We start from the raw sequence: 22,197 nt of genomic DNA, 5'->3' as shown, positions 1-22,197 counted from the left end.
CCATGGCAAAACGCTCTGTCAAGCCCCCATGAAGCCATGTGATAGAGGCAGATAGTTGTTGCCTGTAGTTATTGTGATTGTCACATTGACCTCCTTTGGAGTGTTTGCTCCACTCGCTTGAGGGGGAATAAAAAAAACATATTGTTGAGAAAATTAATTTATCAATCCCATAATAAAAATAAAGGTTTTTTAAAAGACACTGCATGGATATACTTTTTTTCCAGGCAACACCCCTGGGAAGCTTCCCTCAGGATCAAGCCAATAAATGACACCCCAACTCACATGACATGATATGGGAAAAGGGAAATAAAACTGAAAAATAAGCCTCAAGAATGCGAGCAATAGAAGATGGTGATAATAAAAACACCATAATAATAAAGAGTAATCTCTTATGGATACAAATGGCCAATAAATAGCATAAATCAAACGCAATGGTCTCCCCAACAGTCCCCAGACAACTCAAATTTATCTCCATACTCTGCTCCTGACTTAAAAGAAAGAAAGAAGAGAAAACTGCTAAAAGGGAAAACTGGAGAGGCCATTTAGTGATTTGAGCAGTGAAGCTTCTCTGCTGCCAAGGACATGTAAGAGAAACAGAGAGACTGGGAGTGCCTCTCAATACATCAGATGTCAGGAGTGCTCCCTCCCACTCAGACGATCTTTTGGAAAGCCCATAAGAGCGAGAGCAATCTAAGGTCAGTGAGCTATACAAAGACTATAGTAAAAGTCAAAAACTGAAGCGTCAAAAGGCCAAACGGCTGCACAATACAGTAACATCTTCATGTGTCGGTAGATGAGTGTCATCAAATATCTGAAATATGTTCATCTAAAGAAAAAGTGACTGTCAAAACATATGTATTTTCCTCCTTGCGCTGCCTCTCCAGGGTTGTTTTGTCAAAGAGCGAGGTGAGGGTGAAGCACACAGCAGTATATTGCAGCAAGCTCAGGCCTCTCCAAGCCACTCATTCTGAGCATCTGGCTTGATTGTAAAAACGTTTCCCTCTTCTTTAATCAATAGAAACTCAACTATCCTGATTCATGGGGCACTCTGGAGTATATAAATATCTTCTGACAAGCCTGAGAGTGTTCTCCCCTACCATCACCAGACTTCAAACCAGCAGCCACCCCACCCCATCTTCAGTGTTCCTAATATTCTTTTTCTCTCTACTTTTTGCCCCACTCTCTCAACCATCTCTCTCTTTATCTCAGTTATCTTTGCTCTGGAAATTTAGCTTTGGCTCCATTTCTAATCTGTCATTATTTACAGGATCTGTGCAACTGCAAAATGACAATCTCTGGGCGAAAATAAGGTCGGACATATTAAATACACTGTTCAGTGTTAGAGGAGAGGAAGACAAAAATGAAAGGAAAGGGGGGAAAAACAATAAAATCCTCATTAGCAGTGGAATAGTGGAAATATTTCTTTTCACATTTATCCTCATTACTTACTCTTGCCAACCTTTTTTCTTGTTGACTTTTTCCTTTATCTGAACAAGAGAGAAAATACTTCTTCATCAATTATCATTATTCAAGGGTGATTAAAAATCTTCAGAGCAAATGAGGAGCCTGAGATTCTCCATACAGTATGTGGCATTGTGATAAAATATGACCCTATTTTTGACTTCTCTGTGACAATCATCCAGCCAGTAATGGTCTTTACCTCCTCTAACTCACACACAACTTATGTTGGTACGAAAAAGTTTGATAAAATATTCAAAAACTGTGAATTGGTGACTATTGTTCCTCCAGATGTTGCCATAATGTGCAATCAGCGCATCCTTCATTTAATTTATACACAGTCAAGTATTTGAACAGTTACATGTTTTTTGGTCTTCTGGCATATTGACTTTGAAATGAAATAATGCAGTTTTACATCAGGTGACTAACTCGGCTGCATGGTTCAAAAACGTTCTACCTGCTCTCTTTATTAACCCTAAAGTGTGCCATCTCACATTCGCTGTAAAAGCCAGGCAGACTTGCACCTCGGCAGAATACTATTATGGTGCCCTTTTTCACACAGAATTAGGTTTTACACCACATATATTATGTATTGAGAGTTACCAGTGAGCCAAGTCCTGCCACGTGTAAATCACTGCGGAGCACTGAAAGGAAAGGAAGTGCTAAACAACAAATGTGCTTTGCAAAGAATAAACAATACAAATAACAACATTAGACATCTCTAAATTATATTATGAGAAGTGTAAATACATTTTAGGTTTATGATCCTGTACTGGGACAAACTTAGTCAAAGTGACGAATGGGAAACACGTGGCACATGCTTGCTCTTGCCTGAGTCAGGATGTATTCATGTTGCACATCTGCCAATTTAGACACATATTACTCTTGACAATTTGATCTTTAAATGATAGTAAAAGACTGAACCAACTTGAGACAAAGTCTTTGTTGGTCTATCGCACAATCACTTTCCACTCTGTGAAGACAGCAATTTACCATGTTGTGCTCCTGACCACACCTCATTTTAAGACAAGCACATCAGTGGGCTCTTAGATGAGCACAAGTGTGTCTGCTTTTTAAACAATGTGGACATTGGACAGGAAAATTATAACTGTGTTTTGCTTTAATCTGAGCACAAAGTGCTCCTGTACAACCCTGCGTCAATAAATGCCAGTGTGTCAGTTCTGTTAGCAGGTTACTTAGCCAACAGATAATGACCACTATGTCTGACGGATGAGGTGGCTTCAGGTCACCAGCTGTTCCTTTTTACTTTCCTCCTTCCATCATTTTGTTAGAGGTCATTTTTTGTTTGCCTAATCATGGAACTTCAATATGAAACTTTTTGTGTGTGTGTGTTTTATGAACTGCTCTGTTAAGATTAAGGTTATGAAGTTCCAGAAGACTTCTGGATGATCTGGATTTCTTTTTCCTCCTGAGTCATTTGCCATTTTCTACTTTTCCTGCGCTTTTCTGTCAGTTTTGGTAAATAAATCTCTTTTGATAGCTCCAGATATTTCTAAAAGATTTTTGCTTTTGAGCATCTTTATTATCTCCTTCAACTCTTTTTTTTTTCCTCACACTAACAAATAACTCTGTCTAAATGCCAACTCTCAATCATCTCTCAAACTTGCATGATCTCTTTTGTTCATGTAACAAGACAGCTGACCAAGAAACATTTAGTAGCCAAGTGTCAAATTATTTTTGAATCCTTGCAACCTGACCTATATCTTAGAAACTGTTATTTCTATAATGGTGTAAACTGAAACTTTGCACTTACATGTAGTCTCCATTGTTTTGATCCTGAAAAACAAAAATAACAGCCCCATGCTTTTCATGCTTTTTCAATGGCAGATTTTCACATCTTAAAAAGAAAGACAAATATGAGTAATAGCTTAGGTGAACAAAAATACCCAAATTACAAAGTTTCAAAAGGTCCTGATTATTAGGGCCCTCAAAGACAGAAATAGCTGTGGGTGCATATTTGGTCTCCAGTATGCAGTATAGGTTGAATTGTTCAGAGTGAATTGATTGTAAAGCCAAATGAGTCTATGAGTTGTACTTATCAATGGACCCCATTAAACACTTGTCACCCCTGGGGAATTTCTTTGACCATGCAAGTCATTGTCAGCAGACAACAGTCTGACTAATCAATGAGTGCTTAATTACATCTGGTGCACAGTCCAGAGGTGCAGCGAAACAATATGTATGCGCTGTCACCATCTTCATTTTGTAGAGACAGATGGTACTTTAGTGTGCAACATTGTGAGGATGCATCCACAAAAGAATTTGGGACATAGCCGAAAATGTCAACAGTTGGGATGTGTGACGAAACAAATGTGACAAGACAAGATAAGAATGTCATTTGGATTTTGCTCTGAAAAACAATTAGACTCCGCTTATCACTTTCATGAATCTCTGTCTCTTGACACAATATACAACAATAGGCCCAGACTGAATGTTACAGATTACCAAAATCTTCTATTCTCTACTGTGATTTTTCATTGGCCTAAGTAGCTTAAAAAGATGATCTCAATAAGTAAAAAAATTTGAATATTGCTCTTTACATAGTCAACTAAAGTAATCAGCGAGATTTCCAAGTATGCCTTAAGAAAACTGTCTTACTTTACTGAACACCGCATAGTTGAGGTCATCAGCACACTAAATGTTACCTTTAAGCACAGTGTTGAAAAATGCTTTTAATGGTTTAAAATTAGTCGGCGTCAGAGGACCTGTTGGCCGAGACACCTACTGTATGTAAATCTGTAGGCCATCACTGACTTGAACAGCATAGGTCTGACAACAAAGTGAATTAAGCCTCATCTAAATGTAAATTAGGTTTTATACCTTTGGCAAACAGCTTACATAACCAGTGTCTATTTTAATAAACAAATTAGATTGTATTCTCCGCTATACTAACACTAACAATAAATAAATAAATAAATCTAAAGCTGTGCTTTATGAAAATGCTCATGGGATGCAGACAGCTGTCAACCAAAGGACTGAAAAATAGCCGGGCACAAAACCTCAGTGAGTTATAGGGTGAACCAAGAGACATCCTACTTAAAAATCTTACAATAAGACTTAGTAGTGTGTGAGAAGACCTCATTGTCTTCTACAAAAGAGTACCTCTTGTCTCTGTATCAACAAATTGATTCTCAGATTCTCATCAAAGCACTGCCTTGAATGGATGAATGAATAAATAAAAACATAAGGAGTACTTTTCTACTCTTTTATATTTTCTAATATCTACTTATTAACTGTTCATCACAAAATGTGTTGGGTTTTTTTTTTTTTTACCTACTATGAACATAATAAGCAGATGTACATTATTCCATTATGCGGCTGGACTAAAAGACCATGCCTTCATTCTTCATGTTGATATGAATCTGTTCAATACAGAATGTGTTGATGTTTTCCCCCACTATGGAAATGTAGTAACTTAGATGAAGCATGTTCATAAGCCTTTCAGTTACTACTTTTCAATGGTACTAAATATGATCTATGATCTATCGTTACACACTATGACCATAATTCAGTCATGTAAACAGAAAATAGCCTACGTGCCTTTATTCTGCATGTTATAATGCATTTAATGTTATTTAATATTGATGGCGTGATGTACAGTTTTTGAAGCAAAAGACCTGGTTAAAAGGCCTTGAGGTGGAAGTATTGACACCTGTAATAGGCAGATCTTGCCTTTTTTATAGGGCCAAGGTCTGGGATCTTGGGCTTAAAAAGGTTGGTGACCACTGATCTACATGATCACCAAATATCAAGGCTTACTCTAAAATGAGGCCAACAAAATCAGTGATGCTAAAATGAAACAGCAAGAGGGCATTAATTTGACATGAGCTGGCAAACATCAATTTATCCCCCATTCTAACTTTAGTAATGCAGTTACTGGAAAGAGATTAATATCAATTCCATAAATCATTCAGGAGATGCATCCGGAGCCAGAGATGCTGGTATGTTAGCTGATCTCGGTGTGGGAGCTCTATGCCCATTAATCAATGTCTGAGTTCCTCTGGCCATGTCATCAGGGGAAAAAAAGTAAATTTAAAAAAAAAAAAAAAAAAAGTGCCATCACCACACTGATAACAGCACAATCCTCCGAGGGTAATATGTTTAGATCGTTATGCACTCTGCTGTGCTCTGTATAATGCTATATTAATGCGCTCACTTCACGTGTCTCATGTTTACTGGATAAGATTTCCTTATTGCTTTATCAATCCCTTATATACCCCTATGTTGTAATAAGTGCATGATATGAGACAATCGCGACAACACCTTTAACCCCTAATTCTGCAAAATCAAGTCTACCAGAACAACCATAATAGTAAAAATAAACTTGGGAGAACAACATTGACAAAGAGACCAAAGCCAGACATCAGAAAATAAACAGAGTGAAGTTAAAGCTCATTTCAGTCTGCAGAAACTAAAATGGGCTTGTCTGCAGAAATATGAAATCTAAGTGCCTTCTGAACCTAATCTTCACACAGAGATTCAGTCCCAGAGAGACTCGCTGATTCACTGATTTACTCTGCCTACTTGTGTGCTTGACTGTGTGCCTGTGAGGGTCTAACCAACTGATGTTGTCCATGGTGAGAAAATACTTTATTTCATTGTGGCATCATTCTGTTCTCACAAAAGGCAAACAAAGCTGTTAACAAGGTACTCTGGAGCATATTAACTTAATCCTTTTATATGCCAAACTCTAGCAAAAGAGATGGACAAGGAAGCAAGTTGATCCACCTTTCAAGTAATATATTTATTATATTTACTTTTAGCCAGCCACTTCCTAATAGACCACCAAACCACCACAATGGTGAGCAGGTACTGAGCAAACTAAATTCATTTCTTTCCTCAGACTACATACTGCAAATACAACATATTTAATGACCAGAGATTGGGGGCTGGAACATATAGCCTGATAAGGTTGGATAAACAAGATGGTGTTAATCCATGCAAAAACTTTAAAATTCAGACTTAATGTAAGCTCTACTTTGAATATAGCCATCCAAATTATATACTGCAGTTGAATTTATTTGATCTACTTGTAATGAGAATTTTCACTGCAGTATTTGTATGTAGTATTTGATGGAAAATTTAGGCCATAAAAAGTGGCATTAAAACAATCCTGTTTCGATGAAAGCATGCAATGTGTCAAAAATTCTGTATGAGCTACTAATAGGATGGAATGGATTCTCTGGATAAGGGTAGAATTTTTGTAGTATGTGGTAAAAAAGAGAGAAAACCTTGTATTTGAGGAAAAGTTAATACAATCCTATTTAATTTGATTTGCATTTGGGCAAAAATAAATTCCATGTATCATTCATGTCACCAAACATGTTGTAAATCAAAAACTCATCCAGACGAACTGAATAACTGTTTTGGAGGACATTTCGACCAACAACATGATTTTTCATTATTTTTCTGGTTTTCAAACATTCATAGGTATAATTGCACTTAGGTAAAGAGCTCCCCATTGGGCTTGGTGTGATGGAGCCTGTAATTATTTGCATTCAACACTGACCACAACACACACCACTCAACAAAAAAAAGATATCTCCAAAATACTATGCACAGCATATAAAAACAACAATGTCTGGGTTAAGCTCCAGCTTTTTTTCTTTTGGTATTAGATGATTTTCTATTTTACTACTCACCGCTCTCAAAGCAAGCATCAAAAACCAGATGTCCTTTTCTTGGAGCTCCCGAATATCCCGGTGGGCTCACAGTGAGTTTGTTCACATTCCCTACCAAAGCATCCTCTCCTCCAGCTTCACTGCCTGAAGAAAAACCACAATATCCAAAAGAAAATTCAGTCACAATTTATTCAAAAGGGTGATTTCAAACTTTTGTGCAATTAAGAGGACGTGGCTCTTGCAGATAATGCTTTAATGAGTCTCTACAGAATAAGAACAGCTTGAAATAAGTGAAAGTGAAAACAAATGCTGCCATACAAAACTTTGTGACAACAGATATATTAAGGGTAAATAATATTAAGTGCATTAACATCATAAAATTTATATAAACAAAACGCTCACACTCTAATGCAAAACTGACCATCATAAATTAAAATTCTTTGTCTTTCTTTACAGCACAAATTACTTTTGTACTTTTGTACTGTATAAACTATTCAAAGGGATGTCAGTGGTAAATAATATACAAATAGTTTTAGCCTTGATCAATTAATTACCTTAATTCATGATATTATAATTCTGATTGGTCCCTATTGTTATGATTTTTTTAAACATCTGTGAATTGTACCTGCAGCCTGTCACATACAGTTTTGTCTGTATCTACAGTGAAGGCCAAATTACAGCATCCATTTTAAGACATCATTTAGATATAAAAACAATAGACAGCGCTGGTAGAGTTGTTTGCAAGGTGAGTTACACGCTGTACTCATCGGACATCACATATTTTCTGTGAAACTACAAGATTTTAAATGCAGATTGTTTGCAAACAATGTTATGCTCCCGCAGAAAACGTCCCAAACTTTTAATAGTTTAAATTTCGCCTCTGTAACGATGTCCGTCAGCTAATTAGGGTGTAGAAATCTGTTGGTTTTCTTTTCCTTTTTCGCTGAGGTGATGGCAATTAGTTGGCATTTATTCGTGGACGGTGTCCTTAATTCAAAAGAGCAACGGACAAGCACCAATTTAGTAACAATTAAACGCACCAAGGAGAAGCAAATTAACTCCACAGCAGCTGACCGGAGGAGCCGCTCCTGACTAATCCAGGTTAACACAGCTAGCTAGTCGACTCTACACCTGCACCACTGCTGCTGGTCCTAGTGGACAAGAGGTTCACGTTACAGCCCCCCCGCCCCCTTCTGAGGTTCAATGCCCACCTAGAGTTACTAATGTGGCTGGCTAACGTGTGTAGCAGCAGAGCTAGCTCTTAACGGGCTGTTGGCAGGACTGTTGTTTACATCCTTGGACATGCTAGCTGATAGCTTAGCACGCTTTCCGTTACGTTAACACGGACATGCAGCGAGCCCGAAACACGCACGCGTCGTCTGTCAGGTAACGGGGGTTCGTCTGCTTCCTCTTTGGTCGTAAAAGGAAAAACAAAAAAAACAGGAAGGTGGTTAAGGCTCTTGTTTGTTTTGTCTTGTTTTTTTTACACACCAGTCTCGACGTCTCTGACAGTGTTTTCCTCCATCTTCCTCTCCATTCTGTCACCGACGCTGTCTGAGTGTTGCCCCGGCAACGGAGCGGCAGGAAGAGGGAGCGACGTCACGCCCCTCCTCCTCCTCCTCCTCCTCCTCCTCCTCTTCCTCCTGCTCCCAGCATCGCTGCAGACTGCACACCAAGTGCACATGCAGCAGGTAACACGAGCCAGATTTAAATGCACCAGAACACCAGACGCTAGTATTGATCATTTCTGCACTCATGTTTATATCCGACTATTTCACTTTCTGTTTGACGCAAGTAACACATGCAAAGACTGAACTGACTCATGGGCATTTTTTTTTTTTTTTTTAAGGAACCTAATAAGTCAGTGTGGCTCAGGAAAAGATCTAAACCTTTTCTGTCTACCCGAAGACACACAACTTCAAAAATAGCTCAAATATAAGTTGCATTAATTGTTCATTTCGATTATATTTTGGCAGATAAACTCCATGGACTAGTATCTAAAGTTATGCTGGCTTTAATATGGATGCACAAGCATGACCGATTCACCAATATACTGCCTTTAAAGTCTAATGGGTAAATTGTGCACACCTCAATTTTGTGGCAGCCATACTTGCATTTTTAATTGTATTTCCAAAGGAAAAAAAGCCAATCACTGCTGACAGCAGACAGAGACTCTGAATTATCCTGCAGATCGATTAAAGCTGGAGGTTTTCTAGACAATTGGAGCATAGATGTCATCAAAGCCAATCAGGCCTGGCCCTATTCCTTTCCCATTACAAAGGCTGCACCTGATTAAGTACATCAAATGAGCAGCCGCACAACTCCTGGAGCAAGAAACATGCAGACTGCTGCTAATTTTCAGGTTATAAACTGTGTGTAACAGGACCAAATGAATGAGACCAAGCGGAGGGCAATGGTTTTTCTCTCTGTGTGTGACCTGTATTTGATGGCAAGCATCAACAGGCTGCTGAGTAGATAGGTCAGACTGATTATTTCTCAGATGACAGGAAGAGAATACAGAGCTGCTGTGTAATATTTTGTTCAAATTGAAAATTGAATATCTGTCTTCCATACTATGTCATTCCTTTAACACTATGCCAACTAAAGAGGTCCATGGTGGTACAATCATTCATTTTCAAGGGGGAGATTGAAATTGAATTATGAAGCATGAGAAGAATGAATTAGTTACGCTACATGTTTCTCTTGTTTCTGAGCTCTTATCAAAGACAAAGACTGCAGAAGAGAAACTGAAAGTACTATAAGATCCTGGCTTTCCTCTGACAGATTTGGAGCATTTTGGATATCATATGTAACATGATCTTATTGACAATACTCACATTTACTAGTTAAATCAACTAATTACTCACATTTACATGGCATGGCTGTGATGTGATAAGTTTGTGTTCCATGTTGGAGCTCGAATAGCCGATGATATTGAGTTGCATCGAGTGTTTTGTTTTTTTTTTTTCTCCATGATTTACTTTTTCTTTCAAAGCTTCATATTCCATATTGGTGTTTCCTCCTTGAGGTGTGTTTGAAGATTTAAAAAAAAAAAAAAAACACACACTTTCTACAATAACCCCTCTCCTCCTCTGCCCAAGTAACATTCTGCATGCATGAAGTACGTTTCCTGTCATAATGTTTGCAAAGCGCAGAAATGATTTAATGAACACATCAATCACTGGAAAACAGAGTAACATGAAAGAGAAGTACAATCCATGCTATGGCCTCACAAATTTTAATTATCTCTCAGGAGAGTGTATTTTTACATGCTTATCAAAACATTTCTGACCTCTAATGATGTCTCCACATATGGGTGCGTTTCACATATAGACACGCCTGTCACGTTTAAATACAGAATCTACAGTAACTTTAAGTCACGACTGGAGGATGCACCACTGCGTCACAATCCTGTGCGCAACATATCAGAAAGCTCTTGGGGCAACAATAGCTTTGGCACTGCAAAGATATTTTCGAGCCTTGCTTTTCATTCTTTCAGAATTCTTTCTTCTAAACTGTAAAATGATCAAATAAGTCAGTGCTTGTAGCTCAGAACAACCACTGAAAAAACAACAACACTGATACAAAGAAATTCTTGTTTATATTTCCTGCCTGGAGCTTGATATGTGTGTGCAAATCTATGTTTTGTATGTGTTGCAGTTGCACTCTAGCAAGTTACAGGGAAATCCTTTTTACTCTGGTCAGCTAAGGACCAGCACATGCAACATCTATCATCAGCAAAAGAAGGTAGTCATGCAAAAATCAAAGCACGGGGTGGGTGGCAGTGAGCTGGGGTGGGGGTTGAGGGGAGGAGGGAATTTGTAGGGGGCGAGATGCAGGGACCAGCCGGCAGGACACAGAGAATCACTATGGTGACAGCAATCAGGGGGCTCAGGGGAGTGAGGCTGGGTCAGAGAGGAAGGCTTGAGAGGCAGCTGACTGAGGAATCAGCCCTCACTCTGGATGATTCAACTGACAGCTCCCCCCAGGGCTGTGCCGGACCAGCCATCCCCAGAGATTGTGGGCTTTATAGAACAGGGATGTGGCTCACAGTCCTTTTTCTGAGGGGAAAAAAACATTTAAATGGAACTGAAGCCAAGATGGCACAGCAAGCAGTGCCATAACACAGAGATGTTGTTGATGATACCTTCACATATCCAGTTAGAAAAAATGTGCTAATTTAAAACATGTAAACAATATTACGTGCCACCTCAGTGCTGCCTCTACATATTTTTTCCCTCCCTGTCTGACATAAACATCTGTTAAAACAAATTGGTTCCTCACACTTCCTCTGCTTTGTACCTTTACTGCCCCCCCTCCCTCCCACACACACACACACACACACACACACACACACACACACACACACACACACACACACACACACACACACACACAGATTCGTCATCACCTGCTCTTCTCTCTGTCCCTCTCCCTCCCTCCCTCCCTTCACTGTGCTGGACAGTGTCCACCTAAACAGATGGTCCAGTGTCAATAGGCTGCTATTAACTGGCCGCTCTCCCCACTCTGGCCCAAAGCAGCAAAAAGCACAATCAAAGCACTGGGAATAAATCCTTTGCCTCACTGATAGAGCTGCAAAGAAGACACCACTAATATTAGCATTTGTGGCAATGATGACAGTGTCAGTCATTTTAACAGCAATACTTTCACTAAATATTTTGTCTTTTTATTTTCCCTAAACGCAGCCATCAACTTCACAAACATTTGGACTGTTTTTCTTTTTGTTTTGTTTTTTTTACATTTCACTGGATGCAGATACAATACACTGTGAGTCAGTCCTCTGAAATATCTCAGGTGTTGTTATGGATGGAATCCAAAATTGTAGTGATTCATCTTCTTGGCTCATATCACCCTTATTTTTTTTCGTTGCTTGGTTGTTTGGTCCATAGTTGGGATCTCCTGCCGTGCCTGTGACTGGCTGCTTCGTCATTGCTGTGCCACACCCTGCTGAGGAAAAGGACAGCCACCTGACCTTGATGCTTACATCAGCCCAGCCCTCACGCTTTCCTCTGGTGGCTATTACTGAGAGGTACCCTTCATTTCCACTCTCTTAAGGTCTCCCATTAGTATACAGGTTTGATTACATTCCATTACTCTACTCGAACCTGTCATAAAAACATCTCTCAGGAGGTGCCAAATGCTTTTCTTTCCCAAATCTTTCCATTTTGATTCACATCTTGTTTTTGTAAAAGCCATAATTAGATAACATAATCAAATGTTATTAATCCTCACACGCCTCGCCAATTCATTTATCTCAGGCTGAATGTTTGATCTGGCCTGGGAGTGACAGCTAGCGTAAACACAAACAAGTCTCCAACATCCATTCAACGTGTTATAGAAAACACATGAAAAGAGGAGGAGAGGGAAAAATCTGAAAGATAGGAGTGGCACAGAGAGGAAGGGATGTGGTGGCGATGGTGTCGCTGTTGCTAGAATAGTCTTCCCACCTTGTGGTAGCACAGTGAACTGTAGCTGCATCAATGCGTGAGCAATGGGGGGGAGAGAGAGAGTGATGCAGAGAGAGATAGATTGAGAGAAGGAGGGAGGGAGAGCAAAGAGGAGAGCCAGAGGGAGTGATACACACACAGAGAGAGAGAGAGAGAGAGAGAGAGAGAGCAAAAGGGAGGGGAGTTTAAACTAAGTGCTATGTTTTGGGGCAGGCTAATCTGCTAGCGAGCAGTGTGAGGATCGGAACGTATTGTGTGAGCCAGTGAGTGGGGGACAGATAAGGGAGCCAGCCAGCCTGCCAGCTCGACCCACCAACCCACCGACTGCCTGACTGCCTGTTTTAATGTGCTGACTCTTGGGAGATTTAAAAGAAAAAAAAAAGCATATTGCATATTGACTCCTTAGACGTGCGCGGAGACCCTGGGCTCAAACGCCAGCACTACAGCCACAACCAGCAGAGGTGCATCCACAGACAGGGGAGAGAGAGAAAGAATAGAGGACTGAAAAATCAAAACTCCAAACTCAGAAAATTAAAGAGGATTTTTTTTAATCCCCCCCTCTTTTTTTTCCAATTGATTTCATTTTTTTCTTTCTTTCTTTTTTGTGTTTCCGGGACTGACCCCCAGCCGTAGATAAGAAAAAAAAAAAAAGGGGGAGCAAAGAAACTGAAGAAAATCTGAAAATTAAAGGACAGAACGAAAAAAAAAACACCAACTCTGAACATGTTCGAAATAAGCCGAACACTGAACGCCGCTTTGTTGAGCAATGAGGTAAAGAAATTTGGATTTGCTTCTTTCTCCACATCTCACCTGTGTATGTCTGCTGCCAACCATTCTGTCATGTGCGTTATCCAATGCAAGTGCGTGTGTGTGTCTGTACACTTCTGTATGCTGACAGCCAGAAGGCAGAGGGGATGATTGATAGCAGCTGGTGTTCATTATATTTCCCCGGCACGATGGTCGGTAAGAAGATAAAAGGGGACTGCTACGCTTCTCACACTCATCCTGGCTTGTAATAATAAACAGAGAGCTAGTGTCTTGACTTTATATCCATGTACTGTAGCTAAACCAAGGTAGCTATCAAACCCATCAAACACAGACTTGCTTGTGAAATTGCCCACCTGGGGCTAAAATAGTAGTGTGCGCCTTCATGTGCACATACAGTATGTCTGTAAGCGTGAGTGTATGTTCACACATGCGTTTGTGTGAGAGCAAAGTGTTCTGTAATCCCCCTCTACCTCCTCTTTCTTCATGCCCTCCCCAACCCCCACCCCACCCCACTCCCTTTTTCTGTCCTTTACCATTCTTACTGTCCTTCCTACCTGCTGTTATCTCCGTCCTTTCTCTCACATCCCTTCCCTCTCTCTTTTCCCCCTCTCTCTCTCCTCCCCCTCTCCTCCTGTGTCTGTGTATGAGTGTGTGTGTTCTGTGAGCAGCATCTCAAGATGATGGCGAGGTACGGGCAGCTCTCGGGACTAGCAGCCAGTGGCGTGGGCTCCGTCCCCGAGACGCACTCGCCGCTATTTCCCAGGGATCTCCTGTCATCGCCAGCCCAGATGGGCTACAGGTCACCCCTGGTAAGAGGATAGAAAAAAAAATATGTCTCCATCTCTCCACTGAATACAGGCTAATGTAATACCACGAGGGGAAAAAAAAGACGAGAGTGGTAGTTAGTACAAGTGTGAATCTGTGTGTGTGTGTGTGTGTGTGTGTCTGTGTAGAAAAGAACAGAAAGAGAACAAATCAATTGCGGGATTCTGCCTGTATCCCCCACGGATAGTATTAGTAAATATTTACATTGTTATGTTTGTTCAATTACGGACGCCTACTCCGTCTTTAGCCTCTGCCAGTCAGGCTGTTATCAAGGGAATTAGAGATGTTTGTTTTTGTGTGTGTATGTGTGAGAGAGAATGAGTGTTTGCAAGGTTGATATATTTGATGTTTGTTGTATTTTGTGAATTCCGTTTTCGTCTGCCGGATTTGCATTTAGTAATCTTTGTATTTGCCACTTGATAATCGATTCACTTTCATCGTAAACTAGTGACAGGGAATTAGCAGCACACTTACAATTCAAATGTGTTGAAACTCTACATGAAAAGCTATAAGAAGGGAAGATTGTTTTTTTTCCAACGCCGGTAAGAAATGTAGAGTTGTGGAAGGTGACAGATTTCAAATGATGTTTGATGATAACTATCAATCCAATTCAATTCCTATCATAATCTGACAAGTCACATTAGCAAAAGAGCCAGAGATGCTGTAGAAAGATGGAGTATTTTGCATTGGAAGCGACATCACTTTGCCGTTTACATAGAAAAGCTTACTTCAAGGGGAAGGAAATGAGAGAGAAAAAGGGGCATGAGAAAACCCTGAGCGTTTAGGCAAAAGCGTTGTAAGAAAATCCCTGACTCGCCGCATTACAGCGACATGAAGCTGTGGGTGTCTAATCCGCTGTGGGCTCTTCATTGGTTCGGCTCCCCTTTAAACTGGCTCAGATCCACACCCCAGAGCCTCCCGGAAGCCTTCATAACCCACTGTCATGCTGCTGACTGTACCCAGGGGTTTCTGTCAACTGTATGCAAATGCACGGCGAGGATAAGCATTGAAATACGTCCGTGAGGAGTTGGGCTTCGAAAATGTTTTTCAGTTTTTCCCTTTGAATTCTTACATGGGTTCAAAGACATCTGCCACTGTTTTGTTGTTATTATACAGCACGCAAAATTACTGTTTTTCCCAATGCCCAGTTTTTGACTCACAACAGTGTTATCTGCTGCCTGCAAAAAGCTGCTGGACCATGAATTATTTGTTGAAACCAGTGGAACTAATTAGCTGAATTTATGACATAAATATGATTGACATTTGAAAATATTTTGCTGCATCTTATCGGCATCTTTGTGGATGGACTTTGAGGTGATCACCAGTCAATTCGTGGGTGTGACATGACGAGGAGATGACTAGTTGCACATTATGATAAATTCAACAACAGAGGGTATTAAGGAAGATAAATGAATTCACTACGAGGTCGTCATCATACACACTTAAATTTATGGTAAAACGTTTTGGCATCGGATTGTTTGGATTTCGGATTTTGGATTTTGCACATTTGTCGTCACTGTGTTGCTGGTGATGAGGCGTGTTCCCGTGCATGTGCTTGTATGTGCATTTGAAAGCATGCCATCTATGTATGCGTGTACGTGTGTGTGTGAGTGTGTGCACGCATGATTTCCCTGGTTAAAAAAGCCATCGTTATAGTGATTAATGGTGCCTTCATTAAGCACAGCAAGATCATTTGCATACATTAGATAAATGTGCTGGAAGATTATGGTGGCTTTGGTGTGTAAAGCCACAAAAGCAGCATCACGATTTTTTTATGTCTGTACTATCAAAAGGAAATAGAATTCTGGAGCAGTAAAGAAACACTGTAGAGTATCGAATACAGGGAAAATTCATTATTTCGTAAAACATTCAGAAATTTTATCAATTAATTACTGAAACTTTGGCTTCCCTATTTAAAAATAAGCTACCACAGTGCATTTACATTGAATGCACCTCTTCATTAAATGAGTGCTCTGATAAACGAATAAATAGCCTTACTCCTTTGTCCTCCAACACACTATTCAGCTGCGGCAAAGTTTACCATCACTTCCCCTGGCAACACAGATAGTTTAGAGCATTTCTGCGTGTGCCTGTATATGTGTGTTAGACATTTTCTCTTTATGCCAGTTTGCGTGTGCCCATGTTGTTAGTTGTGTTTCAAGCTGTAGGACAGTGCACTTAAAAGAGCATTCAAGAATTAAATTCTGAAGCCACCGGGCACGCAGAGAGCAGATTCAGCATGCAATTAATGACATTTAAACTGAAACTATCCCAGTGTTCAAAATCAGCATCTGCAGGCCGGGTTTAACAGCATCAGGGCAGTCTCAGCCAAGTCACCTTTGACGGAGCTGATAAAATTAAAAGAATGCGTGAGGAAAAACAAAACTGTAAATTATTGTTATTCCCTTTATTCTGTAGTTGAGTCTGTGAGATAAAATTTTCAAAAACCTGCAGTGCGCCGTGCTTCAGAGCTGAATGTTGTTAATTTGTGGAAAGCTCCACTGATTACCCACTGCAGGCAGCTGCCATTCTTTATCTGACACTAGGCTTTGTTTGGCAACTCCAATCTTTTCTGTTTCAACATTTAGGAAAAAAAAAAGAAACGGGGAAAAAAAAGGAGGGTTGCATTTCAGAACCCGCCTGGGAGGTTCATCATCAACACAACAACAAACAGGCAAAGATGGAAGAAGCTGAGAGAAGAAGGGGTTTTGCATGACACTGTGGCTGACGGACGTGTGTAGCTACCGTATATTAGCAGCTAGGAGATAGTTAGAGGTCATCTCTATTTCATAACAATGATTAGCTTCTTCCATCTGCCGCTCACTGAATTTCCGCTTTCCTTGATTGCAGTGTTCTCTATATCCAGGAAATTAGTTCATTTATGCTCCACAACCCTGTTGTCAGTGAGGCACAAGCAGGTGCAGCAGACTGAACAACGCCACAAAAGAAAAAGATACTCGTCGAGGAGAAAACAGAGATGGAAAGATTCTCAAAATACAGCAGTGACAATAAGAATGCTACCACAAGTACAATAGTGGTTGATTAATACAGAACAAATTGTTTTTGTTTTATGTTCTAATAACATTATCTATTAAATAACTGTCCAAAAAGCTAAAAAAAAGGAAAAAAAAGAACTAATAGTTCTAATCATCTTTTAGTGATCAGCAGAAACGACAGCATCCTGTAATACAGAGGATTAATGCAAAGCACGGTGGGGTTTTTTAGCTATAGGGCCATACTGAACCATATCAACCCTTCAGCAAATATCAAACCGGAGCTGCTATGACTGCAGCATGTCATAGAATTTACATGCAACATCATATGAACACACACTGTGCGGTTTTTGTGTGCGTGACTACATCATGTCATGTTTGATATGAGCACATGTGGTGTGTCAGTTATGGGGAGCACAGAGAGGCTGAGAGACACTGCAAGGGGGGCCTGAAGGGTTCAGATTTGTTGGAAGAGTTGCCTGTATGTGTGTGTGTGTGTGTGTGTGCTGGCCACCAGTGCTGCAGGGAGGGCCTAGTGATCAGCAGCTGAGCCCGTGTCCCGCTGGGAGCCATCACTGCAGAATGGAGCAGGTGTCTGCAGGCTCATGCACAGAGACACACACACATGCACACACTGTAAAGCTAAGTGAGCGCTCCCTCTTTTTCCTCACTCTCTCTCAGTCTCTGTCTCTGTGGGTCCTTTTTTTTCTGCACACCCAACTCTGCAATTTAGCCTGTCCGCAGGGTGGCTTTTAGTGTATATTTCATTGCACATTACCATGCTTTTCACCGTTAACTATTTTACCATAGCCAAGACTTAAAAAAAAAAACAATATGGATGTGACCCATAAACAATAGAAACAACCTCAGAACAAACAGCTGCATCAGCACTTGCGCCTACACCCAGCCAAAGGTCACCTCTTTGCGTTCAGGTGCTTTTACCTGGAAGTGAACGTTCTGTAATTTCCCTGATATAGTGACACAAGGCAAGTCTCAGATGTTCTGGAGATTCCAGTGCTTCACTGAATGTGCCTTGACATTCATGACAAAACACGATTATATCACTTCAACAAACAAACACTGTAATTATTACATTACAGCGGTGGGTGAAGAGCACAGCCCATAATACAGTTATAGAAAACAAGGTCGGGTCGCCCCCCCCCCCATCACGACTGAAAGGCCAAGACAGAAGATTTAACCTGCTTTTATTCCCCTTCTGATTGACTGGCATGTCCTTTAACACACAGCTTTACGTAGCTAAATAGGAGATATTACAGCATTAAAACAGGCTAATCTGCTTAAAAATAAAATTGAAAATAAAGTTTTAAATGTTATAAGTTTATAAAAATGAAATAAGAGAAAAAGCTGAATGGTACAGGCACAGAGTTTATGTAGGTGGGATTATATGTTGGGCCTGTGAATTCTGCAGTGGCTTTATGGTGGTGACGTCTGCTTTTCAATAGGTTAAATAAAGGAAATAATCTCACTACTTGGTGATTATTTTTCTTCTTTAATCTAAATAAATGGATAAATAAATATCCACAGGGCTACTTTTTTGCTTGGTACAAAAGGCGTTTAATTTCAGGGACATATTTGTTGCCTCTCTTGGACAGTGTTTTCACATCCAGTTGCTGTTATTTTGTTCAGTTTAAAAGGATAAACAGAGAGAAAGAATAATAAATCAGCACAGGAGAGAAAGCAGTATTGTGTTTTCAAATCTGGTGACTTCTTGGTATGTTGTTGTTTGCAGATGAACATTAACGTAGAAAATTATGGGGAAAAACACCTCCTCAGCTTTTTGACAGGGAAGTGAAATTCACAGGATTTTCTGATTGTAGTGATATTTCAGGTTTCCTTCACTGAGCACCCTGAGGTGTATGTGTAGATTATGATGCTGATTTATCCATTATTTATTAATTAACAATAAACTGTGATCTCGACATGTCCTAAAGGTATGCCAGTGTTATAAACCTTGACAAAAGAGGCATCAGCTGGTGAAAGCTCTTTCCTGACCTGTGTGCGTCTGTGGTAATCTCACTTAGATGGCTTTAGTTTAGTCATCTCCTTCACAATAGACTCAAATTAAAACAGCAAAAAGGACCTGCAGCTGAAAAGAGCCCAACATAGCCTCTTTTCAAAAATTAAATCCACCTTTTGTGGACCCAAATTTGAGTTTTATCCAGATCAGACATTTTGTAGGTGATGTTTCCTGACCAGGCGACTCTGGCAGTCATTTTGAGAGCACTGATGTAAGGAAATGTCCCGTACTGTCAGCAGCTAGGTGCCTGTTGATGCTGAGCTGACAAAATGACTGCTGATACTTGAATGATTACCTGCGTCTGGGATCCTGCCATGTTGATGAACAACACTCCCTCCCAGGCAGAACCAATAGTTTCAAAGCCAATGTGTTTTTTATTGACTCACTAATTGTCGGGGATGAGGCAAAGTATCTGCTGTCACCATGAATAAATGATTGAGCGACCATTGACGTTACAGTAGCAGGCCACTGGTACCACTGGGAGGTGTCTGGTAATTGGGGCCTGTGAGGATAGTCTGTTCATAAAGTAGTTTTAAATGTGTGATAGATTTTTTTTTTCTTGCCAATTGATTAGCAGAGCAGCAGAGTTGTTCATGAAAGGAAAGCTAAATCAGGATAAGATATTGGGAATTTATTCAAGATACTACAGGTATTTTTTGTCCAAGAGGAGGCCAACACTAAGTGGCTCCTCTGCACAAGCCGGAGACGCAACAGCATCATCATTATCTGCTAACCCCTCACTCCCATTAATAATAAATGTATTCTTAGAGCAGCATTCACTTTTGCCATGGAGTCCATCTTGAGCTAAAACATTAGTGACTAGACTGTAATATGAGCTAATTTACTGGAACACATGGATTTGTTTTGACTAGAACTGTAAAAGAAACATTGTCTCTCAGTTTATGCATTTACCTCTTTGTCTTGGCTTAATTGAACGGGAGCATATATTTGCTCATAACGGGTCAGATGCAGTTTATAGCCTACAATATATAGTGGGAAATAAAATCTGGAGTGAATACTTTCTTTTCCCTCTCCTTCTTCAATCAGTGAAATGTTTTAACAACACAAAATAATTGAACAATGTCTCTTAGGATGCAGGCATTTACACTAAAATCTGGTGTAGTTTTTGTAGTTGTGCATTGCCCACTTGCTTTTCTTCGAGCATGAGAAAGGGCGGTTAAGCATGAAGTGACATTTGGAGAGCTGGATTTGTGCAGTGTGGGCATGTTTTGGTCCACAGTGCCGTAGGCCAGGCCTGTGAAGGGCTCTGGATGCGTCTCATTTCTGAAAGGTTATTCCTTATCAAAAGCCACAGTGGAAGCCATTTATGCAGATCTGATAGTGTGAGATTGCTGATGAGGTTTTAAAACGCCGTTAATACAGATGGCAGCTTCTCTGGGCAACTCACATTTTTCCACCTGAGGTCTGAGTCGGAGATTCACTCAAAGAAGAAAACAGGGTTTGTTTGTGCAAGGAGATATGTGACTACAGAAATAGCTAAACTGAGTAATGGAAATAAAAATGAGCAGCAGTCCAAAGAAGCTTGTGGGGGACACTGTGTGCGCTTTGTGCTAGTGCAGTGTTGGTTGGTGTGTGTGTGTATAAGTAGGGGGAGTTGTGATTAAAGCCTTTACCAGATGGACCACAGCAGTCGCCCCGTGAGCATGGATGTACCCCGACCGGGATCAAATGCAAAATGTGCTGCTGTCCCCCCCCAGCCCCGGAGCCCACCGCTATACCCCATGATCACCTGACCTACCACACTCGAGCATGACCACTGCTTAGTTCAGACTTTGGGTTTAGACGAGAGAACAGCAGAACAAGGAAATAAAACTGTTTGATTTCAGAGTCATTGTGCTGAACATCTTTGGGACTAATTAAAGCCCAAATATAACAAACAGATGCCGTAACATTTACTCGATGTCGATGACAGTTAACAGCCAGACCAAATTTCATGATCGGTGTGTGAGCTGCCGGCCCCCTGAAGTTGAATGTCACGCCACGCTGGGGACCACTCTGTTGTCCAAATGGACACTAATCCAAGAGTCTAAGAGTCCTGTTGAGAATACACTCTTAGTGCCAGAACACATGCCAGACTCAACAGCCATTGCATAGCTAAGCCTCTCTGGGCACCTCCACAAGCCTCAAAGACCCAACATTATCTCCTCCATTTAAAAAAAAAAAGAGAAGAAAATCGGCGTGTTTGCTCAACAGTAAAGTGTGAAATAGCCAATGTGTTGTGCTTTACACCTTCACTTTATGATTTTTTTTTTTCAAAGGATGAATCAGATGCCTCTCCTGCTTAAAGCACGAAGAGAGCCGTTGTCTAAGTATTATTTTGAATTAAAACTACAAAAGAGGAGTGTGTTTCTGCAGCGTTTACACTGAGCCTGAACAAGCGTTCGCTCTCTTTTCCGCAGATAGAGACAGAGCGTTCAGCCTGAGCTTTCAAACAGCCCCCTGTCACTCCTCTGCAGACTGCAAAGCTCCAGCCATACTAAACAGCTTTGAGTTAAAGTGGAAGAAAGTGGCTGTGACAAATGCAGCACAGCCTTGTTCCGGGATCAGCATGAAGAGTTCATTTCTGATCTGAGGAGTTTCTACCAGGCAGAGTGACACAGGCAGGGGTTAAGCTGACGGTTCTTCATGCCCACTGACACGGAGGGAAGAGTGTGTAGGAGGAAAGGACGAGATTAGTTCAGTTCTACCAAAATACTTGTCTTTAATGTGTTTGTATATTTCAGTAACATGCCGCTGAAGGAATCCACTCTCCCTCTCTGGGAAGCCTGAATTCACACATTTCTAGAATGGCAGGCCCTCGTAGGATTTAGTCCCAAATTAAAGATTATCCAAAGTAAAATGTCAGCTTTTTGCTCACAATCAACATTAGGAACAATGACCCCCCAAAGCGTTTTCAGCTGGTAATTAAACTCCACTTTCAGTCTACATCTTAAGCTTTTTTCACCGGTTTTAGTTTGTTTGTCATCGGGATGTTTCAAAGCTGT

General features: G+C 40.6%; 2 protein-coding genes across 2 annotated transcripts in view; one reads left to right on the top strand and one right to left on the bottom strand.

Annotated features, from left to right (window-relative positions):
* The window catches only part of agbl4 (AGBL carboxypeptidase 4), a 240,193-nt gene extending 231,556 nt beyond the window's left edge, over positions 1 to 8,637 (bottom strand). Inside the window, exons 1-2 of the mRNA XM_029499931.1 lie at positions 8,592 to 8,637; positions 7,122 to 7,244 (exon numbers count right to left, since the gene is read on the bottom strand). Of these exons, the coding sequence (XP_029355791.1) occupies positions 7,122 to 7,244; positions 8,592 to 8,637 (169 nt within the window). The remainder of the gene's footprint in view (positions 1 to 7,121; positions 7,245 to 8,591) is intronic.
* Positions 8,638 to 13,291: 4,654 nt separating this feature from the next.
* Positions 13,292 to 22,197, top strand: part of elavl4 (ELAV like neuron-specific RNA binding protein 4) — a 68,152-nt gene continuing 59,246 nt past the window's right edge. Inside the window, exons 1-2 of the mRNA XM_029499556.1 lie at positions 13,292 to 13,339; positions 14,005 to 14,145. Of these exons, the coding sequence (XP_029355416.1) occupies positions 13,292 to 13,339; positions 14,005 to 14,145 (189 nt within the window). The remainder of the gene's footprint in view (positions 13,340 to 14,004; positions 14,146 to 22,197) is intronic.

This window comes from Echeneis naucrates, chromosome 4 (assembly GCF_900963305.1).
Source record: "Echeneis naucrates chromosome 4, fEcheNa1.1, whole genome shotgun sequence".
In the NCBI taxonomy this organism is placed as follows: Eukaryota; Metazoa; Chordata; class Actinopteri; order Carangiformes; family Echeneidae; genus Echeneis; species Echeneis naucrates.
Note: the sequence above shows the minus strand (reverse complement) of the source record. Positions and strands in the feature narration are given on the sequence as shown.